Below are 22,503 nucleotides of genomic sequence, written 5' to 3' on the forward strand. Positions count from 1 at the left end.
TCAAACTACAAAGAAAGCAGGCTAATACGATCGGTGGCGTGCACGAGACGTTGGCGGCCACAATGGTTCAGCTGCGTGCGCGCTCCCGTAGTTAAGGATCAACATGGCGCTCGCCGCCGGATCAGGTAAATATTACGGAATAGTTAACCACTAAGTTTTTATTACAGTGATCAGAGCCATCAAAATGGCTTTGGGTGAGTTATCGGTCACCACGGAGCGGCTAGCAAGGACCGACTGTGTGCCTTATGCGAAAATAAATAGCATATTACGAGAATGAATTGAAAGCAACGGTATTAGCAAAAATAGCTACGTTCGAATGAAATCCAGACCAGAAAGAGCAAGTATGACTGCATATAACTGGAATGGTCATAGTTTTGTAAAGCCGAATCACTAATGTTAATGTAATGCTATCCAGCCCTATTCAATCCGGCATTTATTCCGGGGTGTAAATTAGCAGCGGTGTAGCAGTTGTTAGCTCATAGGGCTTGGCTCTTAGCCACTCAGCGAAAATGCTATTTCCCCAAATAGGATCTTGAACCGCTACCGGTGGACGTAATTGCACACCCTGTCTAGCCTAAACTGGTGCTTATTTAAGGTTAACAACTGGATATTGTAGTGGATACGGATTTTCAGGTAAGCCTCATTGTGTTGACATGAAATGGATAGTGAAGATGCAGGTGTGTTTTGCATCAGCTGGCAGTTAGTTTGCATGCATGCTGCACCACCCCATCTCACTGCAGAGGCCAAATGATGCAGCACTCTCCAGGACAGAAATATCGGCACAGAGGCTGCTTCAACAGGCCTTTTTTGCTTCAAGCCCTGTGAGACCACTATCACTTCTGACACATTTTGTTGTCTGCACACAGGAGTTAAAGTTCCCCGCAATTTCCGGCTACTTGAAGAGCTGGAGGAAGGGCAGAAAGGTGTGGGGGATGGAACAGTGAGCTGGGGACTGGAGGATGACGAGGACATGACTTTAACACGATGGAGAGGAGTCATCTTAGGCCCTCCTCGAGTGAGTGCCAACCTAGTGCCGAAGGACTGAGGGGGACGTGGGCATGTGGTGCTGTATAGACTGCGACCATGACTCTCATTATGAAACATGTCGAAACATACAGGCGTTGTTGCTGTTGGCACTGACCTCTTGCTGCTTCTTCTACAGACAAGCTACGAAAACAGAATGTACAATCTGAAGGTTGAATGCGGACCAGGATACCCAGAATCACCCCCGTTTGTCAGATTTGTGACCAAGATAAACCTGAATGGTGTGCACACCTCCAATGGTGTGGTACGTACACTTGGTTTCTTCTTGTTCTAGCTACAGCCCTCACAATCAGAGATGTGACTGTCATGTCAAGTACACTAGGCTGGCTAAAAATGATGATTAAAATTAAATATTTTGTCAAAAAAATGTCCTTCCTATATGGTAGGTGTGAGAAGCTGCAGGCAGGAAGGAAGTGTACAGTACCTTGCAAAAGTATTCACACCCCTTGCATATTGCATCCTTTTTTTGCTTTTATCGATGAACAATGTAATTTTGCTTTTTTAAGGTCTTAAACACCTTTCATGTCAAAATGAAAACAGATTACATATTACTTATTCTAAATTTGGGGAAGAAGGACAAAGAAGCCACATACTTACCACTTCCACACGGAATAAGAGGAGAACCTCTTTAAAAAAAAAAAAAAAAATTTTTTACTCCATCTCAGCCAGGGCATGTCTGCTCAGGAGCCAGTCTCCATGCAGTGTCAAAGGTTCTGTAATCTAACGTCACATCTCACAACATTACTGTTGCCGAGTGACCAGAATCCTACCGATAACTGACCTTTCAATATTTTTTTACTAATAATAGGCCATAGTCAACCATGAAACAGCAATCATTTATTTATTGATTTAAAAAAAAAAAGCCATATAGCGAGGAATGACTGTAATATAGAATAAGTGTTTGCGTAAATATTCCCTCCTTTTAAAGTGACTGACCTAATTCAGCAGAGATCCAGCTAGTTAAGAACTGCAGTATCACAGTTAGTGAAATGGAGATACCTGTTTACATGTAATGTGTGTCAAGTGATTGTGGTATAGAAAAACACCCTAAGTATATCTGGTTCATTAGTATTCCTGCTAATTGCAGTGAAGACAGAAGAATACTCCCAAGCAACCAGAGAAAAGGTATGGTAATGGAAAGGTTTAGGACGGGAGATGGCTGCAAGAAGATTTCCAACTCACCGTGTCTCACAGAGTTCATTCAAATCCATTATTAAGAAATGGAAGGATATAGCATTTTTCTAAATCTGCCTAGAGCTCTCCATCATCACAAACTAGTGAGGGAGGCCAATGAGATGCCTACGGCCACTGTGAAGGAGTTAAGCGCTTAAGTGGCCCATATGGGAGCGATTTTGAATGCAACAACTGTTGCAGGGGTTCTTCACCAATCGAAGTGGCAAAGAGTTTAAAAACAGCTGAAATGGAATCTCGCTTGGACTTGGCCCAAAAGAATAGGGTTTTTTTTGGTCTGATGAGACAAGAAATGGGCTTTTTGGTCATCAGACTACATGCTGTGTTTGGCAAACACAAAACATTGCACATCACCACAAACACACCATCACTGCAAAGCATGGTGGTGGTAACATCAAGTTGTGGGGTGATTCTCAGCAGCAGGCCCTGCAACGCTTGTCAAGGCAATGGGGAACATGAATGCAGAAAAATATATGCAAATACCTGGAGGATAGTCTTTCAACCTGCAAGAGAACTACGCCTTGGGAAAAGATTTATTTTCCAGCAAGACAATGACCCCAAGCATACAGCAAAAGCTACACAGAACTAGTTCAAAGACAAGGTAAATGTTCTAGAGTGGTACAGTCAAAGCCCAGATTATTAATCTAATGGAGAATTTGTGGTAAAACTTGAAAATACCTGTTCACGCCCGACCGATCCTGGAGCAACTTGACAGAGTTTGCGCAGTTTTTTTCCGAAATTGCAGTGTCTAGATGTGCCAGTCGGAATGAGACATATCCACAGACTCAGTGCTGTCATTGCCGCCAAACTATAATGTGTATAAACAAAATTCATATACTTTACCTTATATATTTTTAATCAATTTACACAGGTTTGTTAAGATATCTTTTCAGTTTGACATGATAGGAGCTTTTCTTTCAAATTCTAGTCAAAAGAGCCAAAAAGCAATAAAAGGCTGAACAATCCAAGGGGGGCGAATACTTTTGCAAGGCACTTTATATAACAGAGCTATGGTGGTCAGAATCAATGAAAGAATTGTGTGTGTGTGTGTGTGTGTGTGTGTGTGTGTGTGTATGTATATATATGTATATGTATATGTATATATATATATATATATATATATATGTGTGTGTGTGTGTATATATATATATATATATATATATATATATATATATATATATATATATATCTCTAGATACATACATACATACATACATACTCCTGATCAAAATCTTTGCTAGAATTTGCATTTTGCACATTTGGATCTTAATGAGGTTTTAAGTAGAGCTACAATATGCAAAAGCAAGAAGGGGGAGTGAGACAAAAAGCACTTTGAAAAAGTAATTTATTGAAAACAACAATTAAACTGAAATAGGCTAATTATCAGCTGATCAGAATTTTAAGACCATTGCTAAAAAATAAATAAAACTCTCCAAACCAGAACCAAAAATATTCTCAGTAGGACTCAGTAATGAGTAGCTCCACCGTTCTTGTTAATCACTTCAAAAATTGGTTTGGGCATGCTTGATGCGAGTGTTTCCAGGAGGCCAGTGGGAACATTGCTCCAAGTGGTGAAGATAGCTTCACGAAGGGCATCAACTGTCTGGAACTGATGGCCATTTTTATAAACTTCCCTTGCCATCCATCCCCGAATGTTCTCTGTGGGATTTAAATCAGGAGAACACGCAGGATGGTCCAAAAGAGTGATGTTATTCTCCCTGGAGAAGTCCTTGGTCAAGCGAGCATTGTGAACTGCAGTGTTGTCCTGTTGAAAAACCCAGCTGTTACCACACAGACGAGGGCCCTCAGTCATGAGGGATGCCCGCTGCAACATCCAAGCAGCTGCCGTTTGATGACCCTGCACCACCTGAAGCTCCAGTGTTCCACTGAAGGAAAAACCACCACAGACCATGATGGACCCCCTACTCTGTGCCGGGTAGAAAACATCTCAGGTGGGATCTCCTTGTCATGCCAGTAACGTTGGAAGCCATCTGGACCATCAAGGTTACATTTTTTCTCATCAGAGAATAAAACTTTTTTCCACCTTTCAATGTCCCATGTTTGATGCTCCCTGGCAAAGTCTAAACGGGCAGTTTTGTGCCGTTGAAGGAGATGAAGTCTTTGAATTAGTTTTTTGTTTTTTAAACCCTTTTCCTGCAGATGCCGTCTGATGGTTATTGCACTGCAGTCAGCACCAGTAAGGGCCTTAATTTGGGTCGAAGACCGCCCTGTGTCTTGATGGACAGCCAATCAGATCCTCCGGCTCAGCGCCGGTGTGATTTTTTTGGGTCTACCACTTGACTTTTTTGTTCCATAATGCTCAGAATTTTTCAACAAATTTAGAATGACTGATTTACATCACCCAACCGCAGCAGCAATGGCACGCTGTGAGAGGGCTTGCTTATGCAGCTCGACAATCCGACTACGTTCAAAAAGAGAAAGCTTCTTAGCTTTAGCCATCAGGAGGGCATGACAGTGTGAATGCCTGACAGAAAATTAAAATTTTAAGCAGATTTTGGCTTTTACAGACCCTTTCCAAAAAATTAGAATGTCATGGAAAAGTTGTTTAATTTCCATAATTCCATTCAAAAAGTTAAACTTTCATAGATTATAGATTCAGGGCCCACAATTTAAACGATTTCAAGTATTTATTTGTTTATTTTTACATAATTTGGGCAATTTAGCAATTTTTCAACTGGTCTTAAGATTTCGATCAAGCGTGTATATAGATGTGTGTGTGTGTGTGTGTGTGTGTGTGTGTATATACACACACACACACACACACACATCTGTATGTATGTATGTACTATATATATATATATATAGAGAGAGAGAGAGAGAGAGATACAGAGATACATATATAGATATATAGATGTGTATATGTCCTTATGTATATGCATGTATACATATTAGTCCTGGGTGATAAATGGAAAATTTACCGTTACCAAAAATTTACCACGATAACCAACGTCAATCATTTTGCCCATGTCGGTAAATTCGGTGTTTTAATAAAAAAGAAAATAAGTCTTTTTTTTTTTTTGTCTGTTTTGACTGTGTGTGCTGGTATGCTTTGTTCATTCCCCTTTAAGACGAGGTACAGCGTGTGTAGTCATGTGACTCCACCCATCCAGCCTGAACAAGAAAGGAAACATGATGATGAGGGAACGGCTGATGGTTCAAATGAACTGCTGGCTGTACAATGCCAGCATTTCACTCGCATATGCACCTAGAAATAGACTGTGCGGGTAGAAAAAATAAAAAGGGAGCACACGTGTGACTACGTTTTTCCGCCCTTTCATTCGCATTTTGCTTCTGAAATAAGTCAATAAAAAGTGAATCAAAGTAGAGTAACATTTTGCCGCACCTGTGTATAAATCTACAAATCTCTTCCAATTATTCTTGGTTTACGTTGGCAACTTGCGTTGACGCGCGATGACATCTCAGCCGTACAAGCTGCACTCGCTGACGTAGCTAACTAGCTATGTTATCAGTTGGATACTGGAGCGCTGCGGGAAGGATGACTGCTCTCTGTGGCGTACTATAATGCTTTCCCACTCATGCGCTTCTGTTTGTATGCATCAAAACGCCACTGTTAACACATACTTGACTTGGATTTATGCCAAATTGACAATTCACAAATAAAGAACAAGAAAATAAAAACATTACAAAAGTGTCTTTATAGGAAACCATGATTAGTTTGCTGTTGGTAGCAGTTTTTAAAGATTCCATGCTTTCTTTGATTTCGCAAATACTGTAGATGGTCATATGGCTACAAGAACACGTGAAACTCTCTCTTCATTGCGTAAATGATCATTTTGATGATGGTTATCTATCCAGTTTCTAAAGCCAACATGGCACACACATGTAGGCAAATAACATGACAATGGAATGTCCGGAATTGAACTGTTCGAAAAATTAGAAAGTCAGTATATTTATAAATGGTATTATTATTGGAATATATTACCTGACATGGTTGTGGTAGGTTGGGTTGATATCAACGCCGTTCTTGTGCAGTGTGATAAGTGGCCATTAGTAATGTAATTGCATGAGACGTGATGTCATGTTATGCGGCTGTATGTGTAGCTTAGTGCATGGGTGTACAGGATGTAGTATGCCAGGGTATGTATGATACGTTCATATTTGTGGACCGCAGTCTGTACACAAAAGGCCTATCTCTCAAATATTGTTCACAAATCTGTCTAAATCTGTTTGTGAGCATTCATCATTCATCATTCATAATCTAGCCATCTCACAGGTGTGACATACCAAGATGCTGATAAGACAGCATGATTATTGCATGGTGTGTCTTAGGTTGGTGACAATAAAAGGCCACTCCAAAATGTGTTTAACAGTATTGGAGGTGTTCTGAGTTGAAAATCAGTCAGCCTCTGCTGTGACCACTACTTGCCTCAAGTACCATATACACCAATCCAGAGCATCCCAAACATGTACGCTGGTGCAGTAATTCTACACTTGATCACAAAAGACAGAACGGGACATCAATAACATCCTACTTCTGTACCTGAAGGATCATGGGAAATAGGTTTTAATATAATAATATACTGTATATGTTTTAATTTCTGCTTTTACTGAGTATATTTCACACCTTTCATAACTGCGTGAAGCCTAATGGCACACTACAACCAAGTACATGTATATATTTTGAGTTTTTTGAGTATTTTGCATTTATATTTTTGTTGAGTGTATTTTGTTGTAAGTTGTTGACTTTCACATGGGTCTATGTGTGTTTGCAGGTTGACATGCATGCGGTGACTGCACTGGCTAAGTGGCAGAACTCCTACAGTATCAGGACGGTGCTGTTGGAGCTGCGACGGCTCATGACCTGCAAAGAGAACATGAAGCTTCCTCAACCACCTGAGGGCCAGATCTATACCAACTGAGCCCCGTGCTTCGTTTTTCTCCATATTTCCCTACTCCTTACCCCCTGTCCCACCCTCCTTTGTTGGCTAACTTCCCTTCATTACATTCACATTCCACTGGCTAAGAGAACACAAGCAGAGCAGAATACCCCAAGCATACATGAACAATTACAGACATGCAAACACTCGCACATACAATACACGATTATCCACATACACACAAGTCATTCCAAGCTACTCGTATCCTCTCCCATCACTGGATCCCTGGGTGAACTCGACATGAGCAGGCAGTCCACACCAGTTGTGATCATTGGAATACTGTACATCTTAATATTTTTTATGATTTGTGGAAAATGGCTGATTGTACTATAACATAAATAATCTTATTAAGTGTACCTATTTGTGTGTTGCCTTCTTGTAACATAGACATACCTCCATGACTTACATGTGGTTTCTGTCGGCAGTTAGGTAGTTTTGTAATATGTGCACATAAAATCACTGGTAGCTGCAACACAATGGACTCGTCATGGGACCGCATACCTGATGACAATCTTTCCAAGTGTACTCTGAATTGTAGGCATTCATGTGAGGGATGGCATGGCTTGCTTTAGTCACATTTTAAAAAATGTAATACGTATCTAATGTGGACAGTGTTGTGTCAATGTGTTTTTCTTTCCACTTCATATACCTAAAGAAGGCTTTGTGGTTTTGGTGTGATGGAGGAATAGTGTTTTATACAAAGGATACATCAAAAATGAAAAATTTGAGAGATTATTACAGTACAACAAAATTAGGGGAAATCAAGTATCACGAAACAAGGTTTAAAGAAAGTTTTGACTTCAATTGCATATTTCCATGTTTCACATTTCCATTTTAATGGAACACAGTACACGCAGTGACTGCCCTCTGCTAGAGAACTATCGACTTAGATGCCATGTCACGCACACACACATGTTAGCATTAATGTGACGTAATACCGTATTCACCTTGGCTTTTACCTGTTTCATTGCAAGTTTCACACTTTTTCATTTATATACTAGCAAGTGCAGATTTTTTAAAAACTCTTCAGTATTTATTCATTCACACCCAACAGATTTCATCCCTTTTTGTTTGTATTATTACAATACTGATTTCTCTCTTTAAAACACATTTTTCTGTTATCAAATCTCTTGATAACATGACTTCTATAACGCTAAGATAAATGTTTTGCCACTGTGACTCAAGCAACCATAAATAGCGCCCACTTAAGAAGTGGCTTGGTTGATAAGGAACAACTGCTGAACGTTTTAATCAACCAAGTATGTACATTGTGCCAACACGTCAGGTCAAACTCGTTCATTCATTCATTTTCTATGCTGTTTAAATCCTCTTTAGGGTCGCGGGGGTACGCTGGAGCCTATACCAGCTGACTTTGGGCGAGAGGCGGGGTCCACCCTGGACTGGTCGCCAGCCAATTGAAGGGCACATATAAACAAGCAACCTTTCACACTCACATTCATACCTATGGACGATTTAGAGTCACCAATTAACCTAACATGCATGTTTTTGGAATGGACCCGGAGAAAAACAACGCACGCATGGGGAGAACATGCAAACTCCACGCAGAGATGTCCAACGGCGATTTGAGCCCATATCTTCCAGATCTCCTAACTGTGGGGCCAACATGCTAACCACCTGGCAACCGTGCGACATGTCAGGGCAAAGTGACTTCACCTAATCAAAAGAGAAATGCCCTCTGTTAAGCAGTATTTACAGCTGGGGTGGACTTTGACCCTCCAACAAACCATGTGATCCCACTCACTGTGAAGAGCCAAATGAGGCCTGTCATTCACTCACTTCTTTGTGCAATGACAGTCATCTCCCAGGCCTGCAGGGACCGAGGCTGCATGTAAGTACTTTTTATGGAATTCAGGGCGGTTTGTGTTGTTTGTAAGCATGTAGGACACACAGTATCACTTGAGTGTGTTTGTGTTATTTGTAACGTGGAAATGCATGTGAGTCACCATGCAATGCTTTTGTCACTCATCATGAGATCAGCGTGAGCAGTGATCAAGCTCACATGGTCGAGACTGCAACGGATGTCAATGTGGAAGTGACACCAGCTGTCTGAAGCCCGAATAGCACTCTTTACTCCCAAATTCACCTAATTTCCTCTCACATTCAATTCTTTAAATAGCACTCCAGGAACCACATTTTTGCTAGTTACTGTATAGGTATTCATACTGTTGTTTTTTTGTTTGACAGGTGCAGTAGTGTTAGCATAACGGTAATAACAGTGAAGGATTGATGAGTGTGTTGGAACATCATGCTAGGGCAAAATTTCCATCATGTTTGGAAGATGTTGGTGAGTTGAATGCACATGCATGAATTGTGCGTCTAGTTCAAGCGATATTTTGGTTCTGGGTGTAATTGAACTGATCATAAAGGCAATGCCAACATAGACAATACAGAAGGAAGTTGTACAATCCTATATTTGATGAATATGTCATTTGTATACTTCCTATATTATACTATTGTTAATATATTTCCTTATCTGACCAAATTATCAGTGATTGTTCTCCACCAGAATCAGCAGTCGACAGTTTTTCCTTCTTTATATACTTTATATTTCATACAGAGTGCAGAGCGTCTGTGTAGGCTCTCAGTCGTACAGGAGTTGTCCATCGAGGAAAAGGCTTCTTGAGACGTCATCTGTACTTCTGTGAAGAAGGTGTCGGACGTTTGGCTCCTCATCCGAAGAGCTTCGTCAGTGAACTAATAAGTGCTGGTAGCTTAGGCCTTAAATACAGTAAGAGTGGGCGGAATTGGTGTGCCAACACCCTCCTCCTATTGGTTCGTTACACTAAGCCTGGGCGGAGTAGTGGTATAATCCTATCCTGTTATTAACACCTCCGATAAAAGGGAAGTGTCGCTCCCTGAATTGGGTATGAACGACTCTGATACTGGCTTGTTAGCATCTATTGTTCTGGCTTGGCCCTGCCTTCACCTCATTTGCAAGACTAAGAGCTGTGGGTTTTGGTCTCAGTAACCTGCTGAACACAGGGTCCAAATTAAACCTCAAACCACCATTCCGATTCAATGATGGGTTCTGTTGTTTGACAAAAATAGCTTCCTTTACTCCTCTTTCAAACCATCTGTTTTCTTTGGCCAAAATCTTTACCTTGCTGTCCTGAAAAGAGTGATTGGTAGCTTTCAGGTGTAGATGTACTGCTGATTGAGGACCACTAGCATTGTCCCTGCGATGTTGATAAAGCCTTTTTTGGAGCATTTGCTTAGTTTCCCCAATGTAGTGCTCTTTGCATTCCTCATCTTTACAGTGGATGGAATAGACCACATTGCTCTGTTTCTGGTTTGGAGCCTTGTCTTTAGGATGCACTAATTTTTGTCTCAGGGTATTTACTGGTTTGAAATAGGTAGGAATTTTGTGTTGCCATAAGATCCTCTGGAGTTTTTCGGAGACCCCCGCTACATAAGGGACTACCACTCCTCTCCTTTTTGCTTCTGTGGGCTTTTGGGTTTCTTTCCCTACTCTCTTCTTTTGACATTTGTTAAAAGCCCACCGTGGGTACCCACAGGTTGAGAGCGCTCTCTGGACATGTTGTGTCTCCTTTTTCCTTCCCTCAGCACTAGTTGGTATTTGTTCCGCTCTATGTTGGAGGGTCCTAATAACCCCTAGTTTATGTTGTAGTGGATGGTTTGATTCAAAAAGCAGGTATTGGTCAGTGTTAGAAAGGCCACACACACTGACTAAGCTGACTAACCAGCACTTATTAGTTCGCTGACGAAGCTCTTCGGATGAGGAGCGAAACGTCCGACACCTTCTTCACAGAAGTACAGATGACGTCTCAAGAAGCCTTTTCCTCGATACAGAGTGCAGAGTCACAAACAAGAGTCCGTGAAAAATAATCAAAACAACTCTGTTGATCTGTGGCATGTTCCCAAACCAACCCAATTTTCCATTTCATTGTGTGTCCTAATGTTTTTTTTTTGTTGTTGTCCATGTGATTGTCAGTGTGTGAGTGTCAATGTGAACACTGCTGTTGAAAGAGAGATTTGAATTTCAAAAAGCACATCAGACAAGGGTACACTAAGTCCCCAACCAACGAACGCAATTGGTTCCAGACGACCGTTCTTATGTCGAATTGTTCTTAAGTAGGGGAAAAGGTAATATTACCAATGATATAGGTACTACATGTATGTGTATACATATACAGTATATGTGTATGAATGTAAATATGAGTTTGGATGCACTAGTAATATTAAACGAGGATAATTAATGAAAAAAACAATAATAAAAGTGATATAATAATACGTACTGATACATGTTATTTACCTTTGAAGAGGAGTGGTCGAGCATACGTCGTTGTGGTGTAGTTGGAGGAGTAGATATTGAAAAAAAGGACAAATGGTCGTCGTCATTAGACTCTTCTAAAAGAGGTTGTGTTCTGTGGGTGGTGTAGAATTAAGCAGGCCTATTAGCTCTTCATAAACTTTAATCACATGCTCTGTCCGGTTTGTATTATACAGCTACAATTTAGCTTTCCATTTAGCTTTCTCTCCCCAGCAGCTTCCTGTACCTGTTGGTCCTATTAGCAGTGTCACAGTGCCCTCTACTGGTCAAGCATGACGCAGTATAAATATTGGCGTTATGGTAGTAAAAGGTAAAATACATGAAAAAATAGAACAGTCGGCGTGTGTTCGTATCTCCGAAAGTTCGCATGTCGGATGTTCGTAAGTTGGGGACCTAGTGTACTGCGTTTCTCTTGTTCTGTATAGCCACCATAAATGATTAATACCAATCAATCATATAAAAATGTCATCGTAAAGCAATTTCCCCCATTTTACATCACTGCAGCCAAAACCTACCTTATCTTGAGGTTTTACATTTGAAAAAAAATTGACCCCTTCAAGTGTGTATGGATTACAACTTTAGTGAAGCTAGTGGCCATGCACATGTCACAAAAATTTGACCTAATTTTGACCTAATCAATGAAAAGCCTCGGTGCATTGGTTAGTTTCGGTTAGATTCCAAAGGTTTGCCCATCCTTTGAGCTTGTAAAACTCATAGTATTCATGCAGCTAATGCTCTTCTCGTCTGATCTTCAAGGTGTGATATAGGCAGCAGACGTCGAGCTACTGAGTCCTAGTTGGCCCTAGCTGCTGCAGGATGGCTCTGTTGGTGCACGCCCTGGCCTGCGCCTTTGGCCTGGGTTCCTGGGTGGCAGTGAACGGCCTGTGGGTGGAACTACCACTCATCGTCAACACACTCCCTGAAGGCTGGGAGCTGCCCTCCTACCTGACGGTCATCATCCAGCTGGCCAATGTGGGACCTTTGATCATCACACTCATGCACAAACTGAGCCCAGGACGGCTAAATGAGCGGACTGCCATCTACACCATCCTCTCCATTGGCGTCCTCTCCTGCCTTTTGCTGGCCTTCTTCTGGGATGAAACAAGCATTGTGGCTGGTGCGTCACACAGCACGGCCTTCTTCATCATCACCTTCTTCCTCTCGCTGGTAGACTGCACCTCCTCTGTCACTTTTCTGCCTTTCATGATGCAGTTTCCAGCAAAGTACATCACTACATACTTTATCGGAGAGGGGCTCAGCGGCTTCATTCCTGGCATTGCTGCTCTGGCCCAAGGCGTGGGCATGGCCCAGTGTGTTAACTTTTCTCAGACAGCGGAAAACCACACAGGTGGAAATGGGTGGTTCCTCCAAACCCAGTATCTCCCACCCAACTTTTCCACTGAGGTGTTTTTCTTCTTCCTGACAGCCATGATGTGCATAAGCCTGTCTGCTTTTGTGGCACTGGACAGGCTTCGTCGGCAATCTGATGAAAACCTGGCGGCAGACTCAGTGGCGTCAGTCTGCTCAGGACTGGACAATCCTGCTGAAGACACTGACGGAGATGACCTAAAATGCCAGAACAAGGATGAGAGCCCGATAGGGCCTCCTTTGTCAGGCTCCAGTCACTCGGTGTACCAGCTGACATTCATCTACTTCCTAGTGGTGTGGGTCAATGGTGCTACCAACGGCGTGCTGCCCTCCGTGCAGACGTACTCCTGCATGCCATATGGGAACCTGGCCTATCACCTTTCTGCTGGTCTGGCTTCGGTGGCTAATCCTGTCGCGTGTACCATTGCAATGTTCTTCAAAAACAGGTACTATTATTATTGCTTTTTAGATGTCAAGGTGCACAAAGGAGTTGTCATGAAACTTTTCAAAATGATGGTTTGATTATTTTGTCATAGTGGATGTTAAGAAATAGTTAGTATGACTGCCTCATAGGTGGAGTTTGCATGTTCTTTTATGGGTGTGTGGGTTCTTTCAGAGTACTCTGGAACCTCCCCTTATCTCAAAAACATGCATGTTAGGTTGTAGTGTTATGCGTTAGGTGTCCTGTGATTAACTGGTAACCAGTCCAGGGTGTACTCTGCCTCTCACCTGAAGTCAGCTGGGATAGGCTCCAGCTCACCAGTGACCCTAATGAGGACAAGCGCTATACAGTCATCCCTCACCACTTTGCAGTTCGAATTTTGCGGCGTCACTTTATCCCGGCTTTTAAAAGATATATTAATTAATAAATCATGCTGTTTCGTGGTTGAATAAGGCCTATTATTAGTCAATACATATGCATATTTCAGCAAATGTTACATATGTTTTGCCTAAATTAAGCATTTTCAAGCATAAAAATGGCTAAATAAATGAAAATAGAAATATAAACATTTCACGAGACGTATTCAAAAACGGTGACGTCGAATTCTACACTTGCCACTAGGTGTCAGTAATGTTACTGTCATGTTCGATGAGACACACAGTCACTAGACGTGGTCACCAAAACAACAGGCTCTTCTTGCAGGTTTGAATTTTCTCACAACAGGCATAAAAATCCATCATAAAAATCTCTAATAAAAACATGGGCTACTGTTGTGGCCGTAACCCACGGCAAGATGACACTCAACTTTGAACCCCCAAAGTCACTTCCTGTCAACCACTCACTCTGCTCCCCTACGGGAGTGATTCCCAACCAGGGGTACGTGCACCCGTTGCAGGGGGCAGGTGGAACCATTTAATTGCCACTAAATAAATATTCTCAGTCATTTGATATTAAGCCAGACAATAAAATGGAACGTGTGCACTGCAACTAGTTTCCCACTAGTTTTCCAAAGGAGACGATAACCTGTGGCACAGCTGCGCCAAAATCATAACTGTTGTGTTACATTCTACTTTTGGAGAATTATCAACAAGTATAAGTGAGGGGGTACTCATGCCCTATGGACCCCATTTATAGCAGTACACACAAGCACAAGTCTTATTTATGTCTTAAATACCTTATCTACTATATACTGTAATACGATAATAGGAGTGTAAAGGTGACTATAAGGGTGTTAGTTCATGTCTAGAGGGTTCCAATAATGTTAAAAAACATATTTAGAATGTTGTGAACAGGTTTTCTATGATCTACCTATGAAAATATTCCATTTATAAATAAGGAATCCTACCCGGATATTCACTTATCAAGGTCGGGTCTTATCACGGCAAATTTATTTATAAATGAGGGATTGCTGTACCTGTACAAAATTGATGGATGGATGATGTGATAGTCCAAATATTTTGAGCTCTTGCAAGTTTTCTGCAATGGCATGGCAATGTAGGGGTCACATTTGCATGAAACCTCCTAAATAAAAGCAGAAAGTCAACACTTCAGTCATCAGGTAGATTGTTTTACTTCAAAGCTGTTCAGTGATATGCTGTATAGACTGGGCAAAACCCTGAAAACTCTCTCATGATCCACAACAGATATCTCAAATCCATTGACATACAGTATTCTTCAATACTATATTCCAGAGCTGTCTTACATTTTAAAAATGTCAGCTAACATATGAATCGAATTCCATCTTCTGCTTTCAGGTCTCTTACCTTTCTGGGTGTGCTGACGTTGCTGGGGACAGGCTTTGGCAGCTATAACATGGCCATGGCTGCCATGAGCCCATGCCCTTTGCTTCAAGGGTCTGTGGTGGGAGAAGTGCTCATTGTGAGTGACACACCAACATGTCGTGTGACCCTGTCCCAGTGGCTTTACTGAGGAAATAGCAAAGTTCAGCTTCTTAGCAAAGAAGTGTTGAGCATCTCTTAGTAGTTATGATAACTGATGACATGCAACAATGCAGCATCGTACATTGGCTCAGAAAATACCGTCTTGCAATGGTTACCCCAGAGGGTTTATAATGTTGGTAGACCAGCCAGGACTCTTCTCATGTAATGTTACCACTCGTGCACGGTGCTAAAGTTATTGTTCAGAGTTGTGTCGCTTTTGTTAAAACAACAATTTTACCACTTCAGCTTTTTAACGAATGCGCATAAAACATGGATGAACAAAAATAATAATAAACTTAAATCAACAATAAGGACAGCCGGAGACGGGAAAACAATGTGGTACTTAGTGCTGGTTTAAAGTTGAGTGTGTACAATGTTGTCCTTTTTGCCCTCACCAGCTGCTCTCATGGCTCTTTTTCACTGGAACGCTGTCTTATGTCCAAGTGATGGTGGGCATCATCCTGCGGGACCACAGCCACAGCGCACTGGTTTGGTGTGGAGCTGCATCGCAAATGGGATCGCTGGTTGGCTCCCTTATCATGTTCCCACTGGTCAACATCCTCAAGCTCTTCAAGTCTGGGGACTTCTGCAACACTAAATGCCCCCTGTGAAATCCCAATTTTTATTGAAATATTTTTTTGGGGGGGTAAAAGACCAGGTTTATTCATTTGGTTGAACAGAAGAGAAAAATGTTGTGAGTTCAAGTACAGTTTCCATGTCAGAGTAACTTGTAATTAAAAATATTGTTAAGTATTGGGTTCACCGCATTTAAGTCGTACCAAAGGATGATTGACATTAGCCTGAAAACGAGACAATGATGTGGCAGTGCACAAGTTCACAATTGAAAACATTCACATTTCCGTCATGTCATAATAAACAACTTACTGTATTTAACAAATTAAAAAGGTACTTCAAAAGTAAGTAGATAATTCTTGTCGCCTCCTGTAATTATGCTGTGATTTTAACTGTAAGGCATATAGCCAACATTTGACAAATAATGTCTAGAAATGAAACTTTTTGCCTTTTATATGTCCTATCAGTCAAATAAATCCTGATGTTTTAATGTCTACCTATTCCACACAATAGCATTTTGTAAGTTAAACACAATAATTAGTAGTTCATGTTGGAAAATTGTCTGTTATTCTAAAAATTATAATAGTTTATTTAATTTATTAATTAAAGCACATGTGTCAAACTCAAGGCCCGGGGGCCAGATGTGGCCCGCAAAAGCCTGCGAATAATGTGTGTCAATAATGCACTTCATCTTTTTCCTTTTAAAAGTATTTATTCTTTGATTTTGACTGAAAAATTGTACTGTGTGCATTTTTTCTAAACTTTAATATTATCTGATCAGATATTCCAAGCATTTTCTGTTATTAAAAAAAACAACAAAAAAACCCTGAATGTCTGCTTGTCACCTTGACATGTTTACTTCACTTCTCAATTCAAAGCAAGTTATCCATGACTTTGTTAGTAAAAGTATATAAATCAAATGCACGGGCAATTGTGTAATAATATCATGAGGTTGTATTTATATTCACGTATAATAACAGTTACAAGTGGGCCTATAAAGGCAGCCATAACTGCGATGTGGCCCTCAATGAAAACGAGTTTGCCACCTCTGAATTAAAGTAATAAAATGCAGTGGTGTGGAACCAAGACAATGTTTGACCACAAGGTGGCAGGAGCACACTTCTACAAGCTAACAAGCCCAGCTCGGTGACCACATTCCAAAAGCCTTTTCCTTACTTGAGTATGTATTTTTACTTAGGACATGACATGATTTAATGGGAAAAGATTGATTTTTACTGATTACTTAAAACACCTGTTATGCGGTACACAGAGATTTTTTAAAAGGAAAAAACTATACAAAAAAAGCTATACAAATTATACTGTACACACTGTATACAGTAACTGTATACACACACACACACACACACACACGCATATACACTGTCGCTCAAAAGTTTTAGACCGCTCCAATTTCTCTGGAGGAAAAACCTAAATTTTTAAGTGTTATGATGGTCTGTCTCTCTTCCATTGTTGATTCCCTTTTTTCTTGCCATTTTTGTTAAAATTACCCCAAGAGCGCAGCGACAACTCATCCAAAGAGGTCACAAAAGACCCCACAACAACATCCAAAGAACTGCAGGCCTCACTTGCCTCAGTAAAGGTCAGTGTTCATGACTCCACCATAAGAAAGACACTGGGCACAAACTGCCTGCCTGGCAGAGCTCCATGACGAAAGCCACTGTTGAACAGAAAGAACATTAAAGCTCATTTAAATTTTGGCAGAAAACACCTTGATGATCCCCAAGACCGAGCCAGGGCCGAGCCAGAACAATAGATGCTAACGAGCCAGTATCAGAGTCGTTCATACCCAACTACAGGGAGCTACACTTCCCTTTGATCGGAGGTGCTAATGGAAGGAGAGGATTAGACCACAACTCCTCCCAGTCTTAGTGTAAGGAACCAATAGGAGGAGGGTGTTGGCACACCAATTCCGCCCCCTCTTACTGTATTTAAGGCCTAGGCTACCAGCACTTGTTAGTTCGCTGACGAAGCTCTTCAGATGAGGAGTGAAACGTCCGACACCTTCTTCACAGAAGTACAGACGTCTCAAGAAGCCTTTCCCTCGTTGGACAACTCCTGTACGACTGAGAGCCTACACAGACGTATTATGTAGTACTGATTAGATATTTTACTGTTTACAATGAGTAAATATATTAATTATGTATTAAGAAACTGCAAGTAAGTAAGTAAACATTATGTGTCAGGAAGAGCGTAAAACAAGCTAAAATATCTAACAGTGACCACTGTGCCACTGGTACCAGTCTCTTTAGCGCCCCTGGTGGTAGTGACCACTGGTCTGTGCCAGAGAGCAGCTGTCCTGACCACACAGTTCTGCATAATCAATAATAATAACAATAATAATTATAATATGGTGTATTTTAGAAACAAATGATTATGATCTCTGATATTATCCAGTTAACAGTGCTGCCAAATTTCCAGAAAAGAGAGAAAATATTGTAGCGACCCAGAAGTTATACCTGTGATACATATTTTTGTTCTGTGTTGTTCTGGGTTCCGGGTTGCCCTGAATGCACCAGAGGTGGGGAGTGGGTGTTGGTGTTAGTCGAGGAATGTTGCTGTTGTTGTGCTGGTGTGCTTTTTGGCGTGGTTATGGCCGACGGTAGCCATTTCTTTACAATAAAGAGCTTGTTGATCAACGACCTCCTCGTTATTTCAATAGCATCAGTGCAGACATTACAATACTAATGATGCTTGACAGAACACAAGGACCTTAGTGTCATTAGCGCCCCTAGTCGTAGTGACCACTGGTCTGTGCCAGAGAACAGCTGGTCTTGACCACATGGACCTGCATAATCAATAATAAGAAGTAATAATTATGATGTGGTGTACTTCAGAGACAAAAGATTATGATCTCTGACATTATCCAGCTAACGGTGCTGCCAAACTGCCCAAAAAAGGGAGAAAATACTAAAGCTGCTTCATAGACCACAAGGACCAGTGTCTTCAGCGCTCCCTAGTGGTAGTGACCACTTTTCCGTGCCTGGACAGCAGTGGCGGACTTAGCAATTTTGGGGCCTAAGGCGAACACAGCCAGGGGCCCTCTTCATATGTTCTTTTAACACAAAAAACAAGGAAAGGCTTCCTCATAGGCCCCTATAAATACACAACCTTGCACTAAATGAATACGTGGTGAACAGAATGAGAGAATAAAGTTTCAGATATAAAACCAGTGTATGTCAAAATACCAGATATTTATTTTGGGACAAAAACAAGCCAGACATCATCACAACAGATGTGTGCGTGTTTCCGAGAGAAAGAAAAAGAGACTGTGTGCATGTATTGAGGGTGAAGATTAACAATTCTAATGTAACAAAAGCAATTACTAAACAATACACGCCAACAGTCATCACTATACACAGTGTCAAGAGGAAGGCATGGGAATGGGGAGAAATCAGTTGTTTGTAAAGATGACTTATGTTTATGTGTGTGAGAAAGAGATACAGAAACAGGGAGAGTTTGTGTCCAATAAAAACGGACGTGTTCATGTGTGTGTCAGAGAGGGACACACCCCCCCGTCTCACACATGAACACCCCATCTCTCTTTGAACACAAACTCACCCTGTTTCTGTTTCTCAATCTCACAGACATAAACACACGTCATCTTTGAAAACTATTGCTTTCTCCCCATTTCCATGCCTTCCACGGGAGAGAAGTCAAATGGAGGTTTTTCCACATTTGTGCAAATACATAATGTGGATGCTCATTATCTCGTTGAAGTCCATTCATGTTGTTGTCCATGTTTTTCATAGCATAAATGTCAAAGAAATAAAGTCCTACTTGTTGCTGTAACTTGTCACTGGACTTCACACATACAATAGATGAGGTGTTGGTGTCTGGAAATCCACCTCCACGGCAGTTAGCGCCGACTCGTTGACATGTTTCCTACCGACACCGTAAAGAATCTTGAGACCTTCGGTCTGGACTGGCCCACATACGTAAATTCCTGGCTGCTCAGTCTTTCATCATCATTGAACAGTCCATTGTAGTGTGGGGGAGAGGGGGGTAGATAATATGAATTTAGCCTTCAGACGGCCTTCTTTTTTGTTCTGTTATTTGTTTGTTTAGTATGCTAACATAATTATACATGAATATAGTTGGGGGTACTACTGGCTGTGATGGCCCTAGCCTGTGCTGGCTGGGGCCCCGTATTGGTTGGGGGCGTAAGGCAATTGCCTACTTTGCCTTAATGGTAGGTCTGCCCCTGCTGGACAGACCACAAAATCAGCTACAATCCCTGCTGACATGGACTTTATATAAGGAAAGCTACCTAACCTGATTGATTGAAATACTATTGAATCTAAGAACAGAATTATGAACGAGTTATGTGTAATGATCTTTATTGCCATATTGAACTGAAATGTGAATTATTGAATAGCTTGTTTACCGGTAAACTTTTTGACAATGTGAATATGAAATATTAATGCGTGCTTTCTGGCCTCTACAGGTCATGTTTTTTTGTACAGCTTTGTTTTGCAGCCAAAACAAACTGGATTCCTTCATGACGAAGTGACGAGGTGGTAGGACTGTATTTTTCCTTCATTACTGTCTATGAATTATGGATCAAGGAGGAAAAAAGGGATTGCCCTCCAAGCATAAGCTCTTCCCTCCTCCCCTTCTGCAAAACTCCACTCCCACCCCCCTCTCTCTGGTTGTTGTTTGCAAAGAGAGTTAAATAAAGGTAAAAGTGATGTTAAATGCTCAGTTGTCCATTCATCTGTCATTTGTAATTATTTCTGCATCATTTTCTGCCTTGGTTAGAGTTTGTTTTGGTTTGAGTCGGACCTTCTGGAACGAATTAATGATGCTAACCAAGGCACCACTGTATATGTGTATTTGTATATATATATGTGTGTGTGTATTATATATAACATATATATAACGTATATATAAGGACAACACATTAGTATAATGACAACAAGAGAGTAAAGTTGTCCAGTGACACTTGAAAAAGTACGTACCCCATGAATGTGATGTCCACTTGTGGCTCCACCCGTCGGACAAAACGAGCTCTGAACTAACTGCATTGCTTGTTTGTTTTAAAAACAAAATGTCACTGAGGTAAAAAGTTACATTTGGAGTCCTAAGACCAGAAGCTAGTCGGATAACCCTAGCTAGCTAGCTACAGCTAGCTGCCGCCAATGTAAAATACAGCCAGAGACAGCCAGGCAAAGCGTGTAAACAAAGATGCAAGAATAGCTGGAAAGACATTAGGCTTGGAAAGGGAGTGATATATCTCTCTCTCTCTATATATATATATACATATATATCACACAGTGGTGTGAGAAAGTGTTTGCCCCCTTCCAGGTTTCTTATTTTTTTGCATGTTTGTTACATTTAAATGTTTTCAGATAATCAAACAAATTTAAAAATTAGACAATGACAACACAACTGAACACAAAATGCAGTATTTACATGAAACTTTTTATAATTAAGGGAGAAAAAAATCCAAACTTACATGGCCCTGTGTAAAAAAAGTGATTGCTCCTTAAACCTAATAAGTGGTTGGGCCACCCTTAGCACCAACAACTGCAATCAAGTGTTGGTGATAACTTGCAATGAGTCTCTTACAGCGCTGTGGAGGAATTTTGGCCCACTCATCTTTGCAGAATTGTTGTAATTCAGCCACATTGGAGGGTTTTCCAGCATGAACTACCTTTTTAAGATCATGCCACAGCATCTCATTAGGGTTTATTTAGGTCAGGACTTTGACAAGGTCACTCCAAAGTCTTTATTTTGTTTTTCTTCCGCCATTCAGAGGTGGACTTGCTGGTGTGTTTTGAATCATTGTCCTTCTCCAGAACCTAAGTTGGTTTCAGCTTGAGGTCACGATCAGATGGCCGGATTTTTTGGTAGACAGCTGAATTCATGGTTCCACTTATCACAGCAAATCTTCCACATCCCGAAGCAGCAAAACCACCCCAGACCATCATATGTTATGGTGTATGATGTTCTTTTTCTGAAATGCAACGTTACTTTTACACCAGGTGTAATGGGACACACACCTTCCAAAAACTTTCAACTTTTTGGGAGTATTTTCCCAAAGGTCTTGGGGATCATCAAGATGTTTTCTGCTAAAATTGAAATGAGCCTTCATGTTCTTTTTGTTCAGCAGTGGTTTCTGTCTTGGAACTCTGCCATGCAGGCCATTTTTGCCCAGTGTCTTTCTTATGGTGGAGTCAGGAACACTGACCTTAACTTAGGCAAGCCTGCAGTTGTTTGGATGTTGTTGTGGGGTCTTTTGTGACCTGCGCTCTTCGGTTCATTTTGGTTGGCCGGCCACTCCTGGGAAGGTTCACCACTGTTCCATGTTTTCGCCATTTGTGGATAATGGCTCTCACTGTGGTTCGCTGGAGTCTCAAAGCTTTAGAAATGGCTTTATAAGCCTTTACAGAATGATAGATCTCAATTAATCTCAGGTATGGTTTAACAGGCGGGGCAATCACTTTTTCAGACAGTGCCATGTAGGTTTGGATTTTTTTTTCCTAACTTAATTTTTATTGAAGTGCAATTTTTGCTAAAAGAGACTGAGAGTCCATTTTATTTTCATTGGGTTTTTTTTTGTCTTTTTTTGTTTGTTTATGATGTTTAATTTATTTAAAAGCTCTTGACATTCCAATTACAATGTTAAATACTCTTGAGAAATTAAAGTTTATTGCTTTTGATACAGTGTACTCGCATTATTATGCCATATAC

At 41.0% G+C, this 22,503-nt stretch overlaps 2 protein-coding genes across 2 annotated transcripts; both read left to right on the plus strand.

Moving 5' to 3' along the window:
• The first annotated feature begins 24 nt into the window (after nucleotides 1-24).
• On the plus strand, nucleotides 25-7,510 carry LOC129186188 (ubiquitin-conjugating enzyme E2 variant 1-like). The gene is made up of 4 exons (XM_054784204.1): nucleotides 25-125; nucleotides 867-1,015; nucleotides 1,163-1,288; nucleotides 6,990-7,510. Exons 1-4 carry the CDS (start codon nucleotides 104-106, stop codon nucleotides 7,134-7,136), a joined length of 444 nt encoding a protein of 147 aa, XP_054640179.1. The 5' UTR covers nucleotides 25-103; the 3' UTR covers nucleotides 7,137-7,510.
• A 1,438-nt stretch (nucleotides 7,511-8,948) lies between these two features.
• Nucleotides 8,949-16,597, plus strand: slc52a3 (solute carrier family 52 member 3). Its single transcript, XM_054782452.1, has 4 exons — nucleotides 8,949-9,003; nucleotides 12,223-13,280; nucleotides 15,031-15,154; nucleotides 15,615-16,597. Exons 2-4 carry the CDS (start codon nucleotides 12,283-12,285, stop codon nucleotides 15,825-15,827), a joined length of 1,335 nt encoding a protein of 444 aa, XP_054638427.1. The 5' UTR covers nucleotides 8,949-9,003; nucleotides 12,223-12,282; the 3' UTR covers nucleotides 15,828-16,597.
• Nucleotides 16,598-22,503: the final 5,906 nt, after the last annotated feature.

This window comes from Dunckerocampus dactyliophorus, chromosome 1 (assembly GCF_027744805.1).
Source record: "Dunckerocampus dactyliophorus isolate RoL2022-P2 chromosome 1, RoL_Ddac_1.1, whole genome shotgun sequence".
In the NCBI taxonomy this organism is placed as follows: Eukaryota; Metazoa; Chordata; class Actinopteri; order Syngnathiformes; family Syngnathidae; genus Dunckerocampus; species Dunckerocampus dactyliophorus.